This window comes from Cherax quadricarinatus, unplaced genomic scaffold (genome assembly GCF_038502225.1).
Source record: "Cherax quadricarinatus isolate ZL_2023a unplaced genomic scaffold, ASM3850222v1 Contig242, whole genome shotgun sequence".
NCBI classification, from domain to species: domain Eukaryota; kingdom Metazoa; phylum Arthropoda; class Malacostraca; order Decapoda; family Parastacidae; genus Cherax; species Cherax quadricarinatus.
Window position 1 is genome coordinate 52,744 of NW_027195268.1, and position 14,941 is coordinate 67,684.

The 14,941-nt window shown below is 39.5% G+C and overlaps 1 protein-coding gene across 1 annotated transcript in view; it reads left to right on the top strand.

Annotated features, from left to right (window-relative positions):
- Positions 1–8,259, top strand: part of LOC128686075 (uncharacterized) — a 51,619-nt gene extending 43,360 nt beyond the window's left edge. Inside the window, exon 3 of the mRNA XM_070080239.1 lies at positions 7,788–8,259. Within this exon, the coding sequence (XP_069936340.1) occupies positions 7,788–7,921 (134 nt within the window). The 3' untranslated portion in view covers positions 7,922–8,259. The remainder of the gene's footprint in view (positions 1–7,787) is intronic.
- The last annotated feature ends 6,682 nt before the right edge of the window (positions 8,260–14,941 follow it).

The window sequence follows — 14,941 nt, forward strand, 5'->3', positions numbered from 1 at the left end:
CATTCGAGTAGTGATAGTGAGGAATCATATTCACCAGTGAAGCGTCGGTATGTTCACCACCGCATGCGCTCGGGTAGTGTACCCTATGCTGTGCCCAGGGGACGGAGTACATCCCGGAGTACATCCCATGGCCCTACACCAGTTTTAGGTAGTGATAGTGAGGATGATGTGGCTACACTTGGCATGGATAGACTACAGGCATCAGTGGATGGTGTTAGTGGTGATGGTAGTGGCACCGCCATGCGTGACTCACCGTGCCACGCTGGGACCCACGCTGCTGACTCGTCAGTTCAAGGACAAAGCAGAGCGTCAGCCACCAGCCCGCCACAACCACAACCACCCGTACAACCAGCCTATGATGTCCAGTATCCACCAGAAATCCGTATGTGGAATTGGCAGCAAAATCCCAATTTTGTTCCCAAGCCTCACCACTTTGATGACTCTCAAAGTGGAATTCTACCTACTTGTCCCCTTGGAACCACGGCCAATGAACTGGAATTCTTTGAATTATTCTTTGACCAGCCATTGATGGAAATTATTGCCAGGGAAAGTAATAAGTATTTTGAGTACACCATGGCAAATACGATCTTATCACCACAGTCAAGATTACACAGGTGGAAAGAGACGACTGTTGCAGAAATGTATTTGCTTTTTGCAACAATAATGCTTACGCCTCACGTCTATAAGCATAATATAAAAGCATACTGGTCCACAGATCGGCTAATTTCTACCCCGGTCTTCAGTGAAATCATACCAGTGAACAGGTTTATCTTACTCTTACGTATGTTGCACTTCTCTGACAAAACCAGGCCTGACAGAAGTGACAGGTTATACAAGATTAGAAATGCTTTTATCCATTCAAGAATCTTGTAATTGACGAGTCTTTGATTTTGTTCAAAGGTAGACTGTCATTCAAGCAGTATATACCGAGCAAGAGGAAACGCTTTGGTATAAAACTGTTTGTACTCAGTGATTGTGACAGTGGCCTGGTGTTGGATATTGTTGTATACACGGGTAGTAAAACATTGAAAGATACCAAGATGTTATTGGGTATCTCAGGTGACGTAGTGGGAAACATGATGGCACCTTATCTTGGTAAGGGGCATACATTATATACCGATAACTGGTACACAGTGATTTCATGCGAGTGAACAAGACAGATGTGTGTGGCACAGTGCGTTCTAATTGTAAACATATGCCCAGGCTCAACGCAGGTGCTCGTGGTGATGACGTGCAGGTGTTTACTGCCAATGACATCATGGCATTACGGTGGCATGACAAACGAGATGTCACATTGTTGACAACCATTCACCGTAATGAAATGCAAGACAGTGGCAAAGTTGATTGAGTGACTAATGAACGTATTCGAAAACCAGTGTCAGTGATTGATTATACACAAAACATGCGCTTGGTTGACAAGTGTGACATGCAGATTGGTTTTGTTGACTGTGTTTGTAAGAGTTACAAGTGGTACATGAAACTTTTCTTCCATCTCATGGACATTTCAATGCTCAATGCATATAATATGTACCAAATAAAGACTGGCAACAGACCACCGTATGGTGAATTTTGTTTGTCTGTTGTCAGACAACTCATAATGAAGTACCAGGTAACAACACCTGCTATACAACATGGTCCTCGAATTCCTCAGGATATACCCAAGCGTTTGAGGAGAGAAGGTGATCATTTCATAATACAGCTTCCTTCAACTCAGAAGAAATTTGCTCAGAAGAGATGCACTGTCTGTTTCTGGAGAGTTTATCTGGAGAGAGTGTGCACAAACAAAACGACGGCAACAAAGACGCAAAGACACTCGGTTTATGTGTGAGGAATGTAAGGTGCCTCTGTGCATGGTGCCTTGTTTCAAGGAGTTCCACAAGCTCCAGCAGTTCTAATACCATGTCCAGTGATTGTAAATATGTAAATATATGATAGAACATTAGTATTATACAATATTTGTGCATGTTTATTGTAATAAACAACAGTGGTAAACAATAATATGATAATAACTTTAGTGAGGTTATTGTGTTCAATACAGTGAGTTTATATATATACATTATATACAGTATTGGTCTCTCAGGCCCCAAATGTTAGTAGGAATAGAAAAAAATTGGAAAAGAAAAGAAAAAACAACTAAAACCACAAAATAATGTAATGTGCGTATGTGGAATTCGTCGATGTTGCCGCCACCACATCATTTTTGACAAATTTCTTGGCACTGTATCTCGGTAAGTACTGATCAGATTTTTATTTTTTTTGTCTTATTACCTTCACAAAAATATGCTCTTTAATTCTGTAAGAAAAAATTTTTTTTTTTTTTTTTTTTTTTCAAAATTTCTTGGACACTGGAGCACCACTTCAGATTTTGGCCTTGGACCCTGAAAGGGTTAAACACGTAAGTCAAGGTTCCACTGTATCTAGGCCAAAATTTACTGCTCATACCTTATCTGAGTGAGCTGAGCTCACAACATGCAACTAGTGATGGACCCTGGCCTCTGTGTCCCAGTTCTACATGTTGGCCAGTGAAAGGGTTAAGATTGAAGAACCACATGATGTATATTAACTAACATATTATGTTATGCATAAATATTGTGTATTATGCATGCAGTGACTAAAACTGATCTTAACATAAAATTCATTCCACCCCCTTCCCCCTGGTGGCTTGTTTTGCATTGTTAAGATCGCCTGTCTGCAATTGCATAAATTCATTATATGTATGCATAACAAATATAACAGAATTCCTAGCCATTCAAACATATTTACTTCACAGTTTTCAGGTTTTTTTGTTTTGTTCAGTATCGCTCTCATGCACTAGTATCTAGCATTCGTCACTCATCAAACGGATTGTATCTTTTCTCTGTATGTGTTTCGCTGAAATTGTTCACTGTGGGGTTCTTATTCATAGTGCCTATACATATTGAAGCAAAACGTGAATCCAAATTTGAATTCTGCATCCCAAATTAATTAGAAATACAGTGAACCCTTGGTTTTTGTGATTAATCCGTTCCAGAGAGTCTGCCGAAAACCGAAATTTACGAAAACCGAAACCATTTCCTCCATAAGAAATAATGTAAATCCAAAGGTATTAACAAAAAATAATATTTTTAGAGATTAAACCCTTTGAGGGTTTCGGCCGTACTAGTACGGCTTACGACCCAGGGTTTTTGACGTACTAGTACGCCTAAATTCTAGCACCCTCAAATCTAGTGGGAGAAAGCTGGTAGGCCTTCATATGAAAGAATGGGTCTATGTGGTCAGTGTGCACAGTCTAAAAAAAATCCTGCAGCACACAGTGCCTTACGAATTTATTAACTTTTTTCACTAAGGTATTTGAGGAGGTAGATCATGGTAATGAATATGATATTGTGTATATGGACTTCAGTAAGGCTTTTGACAGGGTCCCACATCAGAGACTATTGAGGAAAATTAAAGCACATGGAATAGGAGGAGAAATTTTTTCCTGGATAGAGGCATGGTTGACAAATAGGCAGCAGAGAGTTTGCATAAATGGGGAGAAATCAGAGTGGGGAAGTGTCACGAGCGGTGTTCCACAGGGGTCAGTGTTGGGCCCCCTGCTGTTCACAATCTACATAAACGACATAGATGAGGGCATAAAGAGCGACATCGGCAAGTTTGCCGATGACACCAAAATAGGCCGTCGAATTCATTCTGACGAGGACATTCGAGCACTCCAGGAAGATTTGAATAGACTGATGCAGTGGTCGGAGAAGTGGCAGATGCAGTTTAATATAGACAAATGCAAAGTTCTAAATGTTGGACAGGACAATAACCATGCCACATATAAACTAAATAATGTAGATCTTAATATTACGGATTGCGAAAAAGATTTAGGAGTTCTGGTTAGCAGTAATCTGAAACCAAGACAACAGTGCATAAGTGTTCGCAATAAAGCTAATAGAATCCTTGGCTTCATATCAAGAAGCATAAATAATAGGAGTCCTCAGGTTGTTCTTCAACTCTATACATCCTTGGTTAGGCCTCATTTAGATTATGCTGCACAGTTTTGGTCACCGTATTACAGAATGGATATAAATTCTCTGGAAAATGTACAAAGGAGGATGACAAAGTTGATCCCATGTATCAGAAACCTTCCCTATGAGGATAGACTAAGGGCCCTGAATCTGCACTCTCTAGAAAGACGTAGAATTAGGGGGGATATGATTGAGGTGTATAAGTGGAAGACAGGAATAAATAAAGGGGATGTAAATAGTGTGCTGAAAATATCTAGCCTAGACAGGACTCGCAGCAATGGTTTTAAGTTGGAAAAATTCAGATTCAGGAAGGATATAGGAAAGTACTGGTTTGGTAATAGAGTTGTGGATGAGTGGAACAAACTCCCAAGTACCGTTATAGAGGCCAGAACGTTGTGTAGCTTTAAAAATAGGTTGGATAAATACATGAGTGGATGTGGGTGGGTGTGAGTTAGACCTGATAGCTTGTGCTACCAGGTCGGTTGCCGTGTTCCTCCCTTAAGTCAATGTGACCTGACCTGACTAGGTTGGGTGCATTGGCTTAAGCCGGTAGGAGACTTGGACCTGCCTCGCATGGGCCAGTAGGCCTTCTGCAGTGTTCCTTCGTTCTTATGTTCTAATGAGGAAAAAAAAACTTTGACCATTTTTTTGGAATAAAACAGCGACTTTGCACTGTATTTTCGTATGATATTGTTGTATTCTAGTTTTCTTGGTCTCATTTTATAGAATGGAAGATATATTACAGAAATTGAGATGATTTTGACTGGTTTTACAATGAAAGGTACCTTGAAATTGAGCTCAAAGTAGCAGAAATGTTCGATTTTTACCAAATTTCAAAAGTAAACAAATCGTGTCAAGCGTGCAATACACGTCAACTGGTGAGTCTAATATTCTTTCGCAAGTGCACCAATAATATTTATACCATTTTTTACACTAATGCAGTAGTCTGCAAAACAGTAAATCTTATATTTTTTGTGAGAATAAATATTCGAAGTGGAAAGCAAAAGAATATAAGAGGGGCCTTGAGACGTGACTAATGACCAGAGGAAATGTCATTTTAGTGCCTGGAATGTCTTTCTTGTTTATTCTGGATCCTATTCGGAAATTGGCATCTTTTGAAATTTGTGTGAAATTGGCAAAATTGCTAAATTCTGACCACTGTACTGGATAGCTGAATTTCATAAATGGGTGGTTTCTTGCACCCATTCGATAGAAAAAATGGAGTTCTATCGAAATATTTATGTTTTTTGTCGACTAGTACAGTGGAATTGGCCGAAAATGGGGCTCAAAGTGGGCAAAATCGCCAATGCGTAAACATCGCCGAGACCGCTAACTTTGCGAGAGCATAATTCTGTAAGTTTTCCATCAAATTTTGGTGTCCTTATGATTGGGAAAAGATTCTCTATTTTTTCATAAGAGAAAATAATTTTTTCTTTTTTTTTAAATTTGGCTGACCCTGAGAACGAGTTTCGGAGAGGGCCTGTCGACCCTCAAAGGGTTAAATATAGATTTACATACAGAAAAGAATGACAAATGAATATAAAACAATAATAACATCACACTTACCTTTATTGAAGACTCTTGTTGGTGTATGGAAGATGGGGGTAGGGGAGAGGGAGGAGAAGTTACTATTGTTTGGAAAGGGAATCCCCTTCCATAAAGACTTTAGGTACCAAGTCCTGGGAGAGGGAGGAGAAGTTATTATTGTTTGGATAGGGAATCCCCTTCCATAAAGACTTTAGGTACCAAGTCCTTATCTGGGGTTCTTCCCTTTTTTGTTTTTTAATGGCACTAGGACCAGCTTGAGAGTCACTGGACCCCTGTCACTCAAAAAATTGTTCCAGAGAGCTCTGTTTCTGGCATATCTTTAAGATTTGCTTAACCCTTTCAGGGTCCAAGGCCCAAATCTGAAGTGGTGCCCCAGTGTCCAAGAATTTTCAAAAAAAAAATTTGTTATTTTTTCTTATGAAATCGTAGAGAATCTTTTTGTGAAGGTAATAAAACAAAAAGTACGAAATTTGGTGGAAAATTGACGAAATTATGCTCTCGCGAATTTTGATGTGTCAGCGATATTTACGAATCGGCGATTTTGCCGACTTTGACTCCCATTTTAGGCCAATTACATTATTCCAATCAACCAAATTCTTAGCTATTTCACTAGTATTACTTCTATTCTATCAATTGAGCACAAGAAATCGCCAAGTCAACTGTTTCAACTACAAAATAAAGTGATCGGAAATTGTTAATTTGGCCAATTTAACACAAAGTTCAAAATATTCCAATTTCAAAATAGGCTCCAGAATAAACAATGTAGGTATTCCTGGAACTAAACTAACATTTCCTCTGTTCATTAGTTACATTTTGAGGCTTTACAAATAAATTCCATTTTGATTTTTTATTCACATAATGAATTTTTATTCACACCAAAAAATAGAAGATTTACTGTTATGCAATACTGTAATAATTGTATAAATATCATCACCATATTTGTGAATGTAAATTAGACCCACCAGCTGACGTGTATTAGATGTGTGAGGTCGTTTGTTTACTCTTGAATATCTGCAAAAATTTAACATTTCTGCTACTTTGAGCTCAGTTTCAAGCCATTTCCAGTGCTAAAACCAATCAAAATCATCTCTATTTCTGTAATATGTCTTCCATTCTATCAAATGAGACCAAGAAATCGCAAATACAACTATAAAAAACATACGAAAAAACACTGCAAAGTCGCTGTTTTAATCGAAAAATCATGATTTCAGTGTTTTCTCTCATTATACACAGTGTGCTGCAGGATCTGTTTTATGTGGTGCACACATACCACATAGATGTATTCTCTCATATCTAGGCCCAAATGTACACTCACAGTTTATCAGAGTGAGCTGAGCTCATGGCGTAGATCTACGGTTTGGACACTCACCGTAAAGCCGTAGATCTACAGGACGGACCCTGAAAGGGTTAAAATGGAACAAGGCATTGTCATTGAACATGTCACAGACACGGCCTACAACAGCCTTGTTAGGATGGTGTTCCTCCACGAACGTTTGCACCTCGCTCCACTTTGCACAAATGTCCTTAATCTTTGAAGAAGGCATCTTCTTCCCTCTCTGTTCCTCCTCCTGTGAAGCAGTTTCCTCAGCTGTGGTCTGTTGCTGTTGCAGCTCTTCAGCGGTTAGCTCTTCACTGTCGTCCTCCACCAACTCTTCAACATCCTGGCCACTCACATCCAACCCCATGGAATTCCCCAATGCCACAGTATATTCCACAACCTTCTTTACCAAAGAGCAGGCACTAGGAGCTTTCTTTGGGCCCATGGTGGCTTATTTAGCAGTTGCAAGCACAAAAACAATGGATTATTACGAAATGTTTTGTATGAACGTGGGGGTGATGCTCACTCACCGAGAAACAGTGCCAGACTGACTCTTGAATGCTTCTGTGGGAGGTTTTGTGTACATGGGGCCACTGGGACATGTATCATATGACCGCCGAAATCCAAGGGAAATCACGAAAACCAAGGCTATATTTTGAAGAAAAGTTGCCAGTGACCAAAATTCACGAAAACTGAGGCTCAGGAAAACCAAGGGTCCACTGTACATGTTTTAAACATAAACTAAAACCATCATTATTCAGTGAATTATTAACTGGCTTATACTGTAAACATCTCTTGATTCCATGTCATATATTGTTAAAGTATGATGTGTGTAATATTTCATGAAGTATTAAACCATTGTAGGTCATTCAGTGTAAGGAATTGTGAAAGTTTAGTTGTCTGTCATGTAGTAAGCTGTACTTTTCCAGATGAATGGTGGGCTAGTGAAGGGGGTGGAGATTGGAATCGAAGGGAGACATTAGACCTTCTCTTCACAGTCAGAGAGTTCTGGCCAGGTCATCCAGATGTGGACTGGGAAATGGTAAGTATTTGTAAATTATAGAATCATGTTTGTATATTCTTATTGTAGCAAATATATGCATTGTTTCTACCTTAATTCTTTTTATTAGTATTTTTTCCATGGTTTTATTTTCTTTATTTTTCACTTTTTTCATCTGTATTTTCCAAGGTAGTCCTTGTTTTCTACACATTTTTGTTTGTGAGTTCTAGTAAATAGTTTTGTGTTTTAATACTAGCTCGTAATTTAGAGAGGTACTTCAGACGATATTTCATTCTTCCCTGGACTATCCTCTAGTTTTCACAGAAAATCAGCATAAACCATAAATATTAAGCCACACACTTGCACACAAGACAAGCTTGCTTATTGAAGATAACAGCAGTTATATGAAAGTATCCAGTGACTATATATGTGTATATATATTATAGAAACCAGAAGGAAGGAAGAATGGAAGGCAGGAATGGAAGGCAGGAATGAAGGAAGGACGAGATGAAAGGAAGGAAAAAAGTAAGGAAAGACGAAGGAATGTAGGAAGGAAGGTAGGAAAGGAATGCAGGAAGGAAGGAATGATGACACACGACAGTTTACCTAGGATAACTACATAACACAACTGCCTGCTAATACTTTGAAGAAAACTGCTCAGACGAGGTGTTTTGTCTTTGCACATAAAAAAAAAAGTCCACAAAAATGCACACACACTGGTTTTATGTGTGAGGAGTGTAAAACACCGTTGTGTATGAAAACATGTTTCAAAGAGTTACACAAGCTGCAGAACTTCTAGGAACATGTTCGGTGACTGTACATTGGTATATATATTATAGAACAATAGTAATAAACAACTTTTTGTATTGCTTGTTTTTTTTTAAAAAGTTTTGTAAACAATATATTGATAATTATGTTTGTGTGCTTATTGTGTTGTATACAAGTGTACATATATGTACATTGCACCTTACTTTGGTCTCATAGGCCACATAAGTTACGTGGAAAAAAAAAAACTTCAAATACAAGTAAACGAAAGTTTACGGGGTGAGCGGCAGTCACCGCTGTTGCCATACGCGGCTCATTTTCTGCAAACTTCACGCTTCTATATCTCGGTAAGTACTGATGGCAAAAAAATTTTTTTTTGGGACTAAAGAAAAAATAATTTCTTTTTTCGAATATTTTGCGACATAGAATGACAGTTTCAGAAAGACATTAGACAAGACATCCTGTGGCCATAATGAAGTGTTAGTTTGTACACATAAAAAAAGGTAAACATAAGTTTGTGTGACTGACTGACTGCTTACTGAATGACTTGACTGACTTACTAAATGATTTGACTAACTGAATGACCTGACTGACTTACTGAATGATTTGACTAACTGAATGACTTACTGAATGGATTGACTGACTTACTGAATGACTTGACTGACTTACTGAATGACTTGACTGAATGAATTGACTTGACTTGATTGACTTACTGAATGACTTGACTGACTTACTGAATGACTTGACTGACTTACTGAATGACTTACTTAATGAACTGACTGACTTGACTGTCTTACTGAACGACTTGACTTATTGAATAACTTGACTGACTTACTGAATGTCTTGACTGACTTACTGAGTGACTTGACTGACATACTGAATGACTTGGCTGACTTAATGAATTGACTGACTTAATGAATTGACTGACTTTCTGAATTACTCAACTGACTTACTGAATGACTTGACTTACTGAATGACTTGACTGACTTAATGAATGACTTAACTGAGTTACTGAATGACTTGATTGATGTACTGAATGACTTGACTGACTTACTGAATGAATTGACTGACTTGCTGAATGACTTGACTGACTTACTGAATGAACTGACTGACTTGACTGACTTACTGAATCACTTGACTGACTGAATGACAAAGTTAGACACTAGTACAACCATCAACTTCAGTATCAGAACCTCTACCATCCACCTCAGCCCAGTAGGGCCACAGCATAACTCTCCACTCTCTTCACAATCATCCACAAACACCGGCACCCACAATTTAAGGTAAGAAATACTATTATTTCTGTTACACTGGTAGTCTTAAGCAGTAAAAACAACATAATACATCACAACAATGAACTGCAATTACATATTCACTTTTATTTTTGTAAGATGTGGAGGCCTAAATGTAAGTTGTTTGGCTTTTTTGGGGCTCTCAGGAATGTAACCCTATTTTTCCCATAAGTTCTTCAGTTCATCTAACACGGTTTTTTACCTAACACGGTGTACTCAGGAACGTAACTACCGTGTTAAATAATGGTCTACTATATACACTTTATAGAAACGTTTATTATGTCACACTAGATAAATTGTGATAGATAAATAAGCAGTACAGTTGATAATAGCATCATATTCAAGAATTTTGTCTTGTCTCCAGACTGCAGGAATGGATTAATGGCTTTTCAATTACAGTAATTTAAACGAGGAAAATTGATTTGATATACAAGTAAACTGAGTTACGCGCAAGGTCACAGAATGGATTAACCCTTTCAGAGTCCAAAGCCAAAATCTTAAGGGGTGCCCCAGTGTCCAAGAAATTTTGTGTGTGTGTACTCACCTATTTGTACTCACCTATTTGTGGTTGCAGGGGTCGATTCTTAGCTCCTGGCCCCGCCTCTTCACCGGTTGCTACTGGGCCCTCTCTCTCCCCGCTCCATGAGCTTTATCAAACCTCGTCTTAAAACTGTGTATGGTTCCTGCCTCCACTACGTCATTTTCTAGGGTATTCCACTGCCTTACAACTCTATGACTGAAGAAATACTTCCTACTATCTCTCTGACTCATTTGTGTCTTCAACTTCCAATTGTGGCCTCTTGTTTCTGTGTCCCCTCCCTGGAACATCCTGTCTTTGTCCACCTTGTCTATTCCACGCAGTATTTTATATGTCGTTATCATGTCTCCCCTGACCCTCCTGTCCTCCAGTGTCGTCAGGCCGATTTCCCTTAATCTTTCTTCATAGGACATTCCCCTTAGCTCTGGAACTAACCTTGTCGCAAACCTTTGTACTTTCTCTAGTTTCTTGAGGTGCTTTATCAAGTGCGGGTTCCAAACAGGTGCTGCATACTCCAGTATGGGCCTGACATACACGGTGTACAGTGTCTTGAATGATTCCTTACTAAGGTATCGGAATGCTGTTCTCAGGTTTGCCAGGCGCCCATATGCTGCAGCAGTTATCTGATTGATGTGTGCTTCCGGAGACATGCTCGGTGTTATACTCACCCCAATATCTTTCTCCTTGAGTGAGGTTTGCAGTCTTTGGCCACCTAGCCTATACTCTGTCTTCTGTGCCCTTCCCCTATCTTCATGACTTTGTGTGTGTGTGTGTGTGTGTGTGTGAGAGAGAGAGAGAGAGAGAGAGAGAGAGAGAGAGAGTGAGTGTGTGAGAGTGAGTGTGAGAGTGAGTGTGAGAGTGAGTGTGAGAGTGAGTGTGAGAGTGAGTGTGAGAGAGTGTGTGTGTGTGTGTGTGAGAGTGTGTGTGTGTGAGTGTGTGTGTGTGTGTGTGTGTGTGTGTGTGTGTGTGTGTGTGTGTGTGTGTGTGTGTGTGTGTGTGTGTGTGTGTGTAAATGGCCCTGTCTATGGAAAGAGGCAAATGTAGTCCCTGTTCACAAAAAGAAGAGCAGAGCAGAAATCAGCAACTACAGACCAGTGTCACTCCTGTCAATCACTGGTAAGACCCTTGAGACAATAATCTCAAGACAAATGACAGTTTTTTGACTACCACTCACTACTTTGTGATGGTCAATATGGCTTCAGGAAAGGTTACTCTGCTGCTGATCTGTTGTTAAACCTCTCCACTAAGTGGCACCAGTCACTGGATGAATCCAAAGTCAGCTGTGTGGTAGCACTGAACATTGCTGGCGCTTTCGACTGGGTGTGGCACCAGGGCCTCTTAGCAAAATTTCAAGCACTGGGAATTGCAGGCTCTATGCTATGTCTCCTCAGTGATTACCTTCATGGTAGATCTCTAAGTGTAGCTCTCAATGGAACGGAATCAGCAAGACATCCTATTGGGGCAAGTGTTCCACAAGGAAGAGTACTGGGTCCATTGTTATGGAATGTCTACTTCAACGACCTTCTTCATCTCATCCCAGAATCACATGCATATGCAGACGACTGTACACTGACATTCACTTATCCAAGAGAAGAAATGCCAGCTGCTCTAAGCTACATCAATCACCAGCTGAGAGCTATATCAGCTTGGGGAAATAGATGGCAAGTAACATTTGCACCTGAGAAAACGCAAATGATGATCATCTCTAGGCACCATGATGGTAATGCTGGTGCAGTAGTAAGGATGAATGGGAGGGTGTTGGCACCTGGAGAAGAAGTTGATATCCTTGGGGTGAAATTTGACTCCAAACTAAAAATGAAGAACCATGTTGTAAATCTTGCAAACAAGGCAGCCAGGAAGCTTACAGCGCTTCGCCGTATCTCGCATCTGCTCGACAGAAGGGGTTGCAAGATCCTGTACGAGGCACAAGTATGCTCACACCTTGAGTATGCTCCACTTTCTTGGTTTGGCTGCCCACCCTCTCATCTGCGACTGCTTGACAGAGTAGAGAACAGAGCAAGGCATCTCATCTCTCGCCTGGACCCATCCTGGATAGATCTGTCATTTCAGCAGAGCCTTCAATATAGGAGGGATGTGGGTGGCCTTACTGTTATGTACAAGGCCAATATTGTCAAAATACCACACTTGGATCCACTTCGAGGACAGCGTGAAACAAGCTTTTATGCCACAAGACGGGCAGAAAGCAGCAACTTCACTCTGCCTATACCCTTCTCCAGAACATCACTCCATCTGAGATCATACATACCCAGGATGACTCGAGTATGGAACACATTCGTACAACATAATGATGTCAACGAGATAAAGTCAGTTGATCAAATGAAAATGCTGGCCCACAGATGGCTCCAACTTCATCCTGTTCCCTACTTGTATGTCTCATAACAATAAAAATGCTTTCAAATGAGCTGATGTAGGTAACAGCTCTTAGCTTGCCAATAAAGTTAGGAATCCTTAACCTGTAAATAGCTTGTCAATAAAGCCAGGGATCCTTAACCTTGTCAAACCCTGTGTAAAAAGAGAGAGAGAGAGAGACAGACAGACAGACAGACAGACAGACAGAGAGAGACAGAGAGAGAGAGAGACAGAGAGAGAGAGAGACAGAGAGAGAGAGACAGAGAGAGAGAGACAGAGAGAGAGAGACAGAGAGAGAGAGACAGAGAGAGAGAGACAGAGAGAGAGAAACAGAGAGAGAGAGAGAGAGAGAGAGAGAGACAGAGAGAGAGAGACAGAGAGAGAGAGAGAGACAGAGAGAGAGAGAGAAATCTTACAGAATTAAATATAATATTTTTGTGAAGGTAATAAAACAAAAAAAAAAAATTCTGATTAGTACTTACCGAGATACAGTGGTGGGAAGTTGACCCAAAATGAAATTTTGACCGGGTGGCGGCAACATCAGTGACTTCCGCAAAATCGCATTTTTTTATTTTACGGTTTTTATACTTTTTCTTTTTTTCTATTTTTTTCTTTTTCTAGTAACATTTGTGGCCTGTGAGACCAATATAATGTATATTGTATAGGTGTACACTCATTGTATTCAACATAACAACTGCACTAACTTGTTTATCATTACATTGCTTACAAAACTTGTTTACAAGTTTATTGTAAACAAAATGATGAAAATAGCATGGTTATTGTGTTGAATACAACAGTACCATATAGTACCATATGGTACAATGGTGTCACAGAGTGCAATGGTAAAATATGGTACCACTGTACCATATGGTACCATTGCACCCAATATGGTACAATGGCACTATATGATACAATGGTACCATATGGTACAATTGCACCATTTGGTACAATGGTACCATATGATACAATGGTACCATATGGCACAATGGTACCTTATGGTACCATATGGTACATTGTATCATATGGTACTGTTGTATTCAACACAATACACACACTAATATTTTCATCATTATTTTGTTAACAATAATTGTTTACAACAAAAATATGCAAAAATGTTGTATATTAGTAATGTTCTATTATATATTTACAAATGTACAGCCACTCGACAAGTTCCTTGAAGTGGATGACAAAGCGCTTTGTCTTGGAAACTGCCGAGTCACTAGCTAGCTTGCATCGCCACTCGCTCAGTCTTGGCTGGTGCCTGGTGGTATGAACATCTCCAACTGACCGTATGGTACATGGTATTATATGTTACAGGGTACCATATGGTACATTGTACTATATGGTATAGGGCACCATACAGTACAGGATACCATATGGTGCAGGGTACCATATGGTACAGGGTATCATGTGGTACAGGGTACCATATGGTACAGGATACCATATGGTACAGATACAGGGATCCCTATGGAAATAAGTCACCCTGACTTTTATGGGTTATCCTAGGATTTTATACATATGCTGCTATGTATGATAATCTATGTAACTGTATTTGTGTACACCTGAATAAACTCACTCAAGCACATGTGGCATCGTAAGTTTATTTAGGTATACACAAATAAAGTAACATCGATTATCATACATAGCAGCATATGTTTGGAGAACCTAGAATAGCCAAAAAAAAAAGTCAGACAGACTTATTTCCATTACGGTCCCTGTACCATATGGTACAATGTACCATATTTAATGTACCAAATGGTACAATGTACTATATGGTATATTGTACCATATGGTACCATATACTATTGTATGACATGGCACCATTGTACCACATGGTACAGTGTACCATATGGTACCATTGTACCATATACCATTGTATGACATGGCACCATTTTACCATATGGTCCAATTGTACCATATGATACCATTGTACCATATGGTATCATTGTACTATACCCAAAGGGTTAAACTTTAAAAAAACCCCTTTTATTTTATTTTTTTACTATAAAAATGGTCCAATGGTTCAAAACATAAATTTTCTTCAGATCCCCTTCCCTCAGTCTTAGGGGCTTTAAAAATTTAAGAGGAAAAGTCAGGGAATTACCAGGGAGAGGGGTG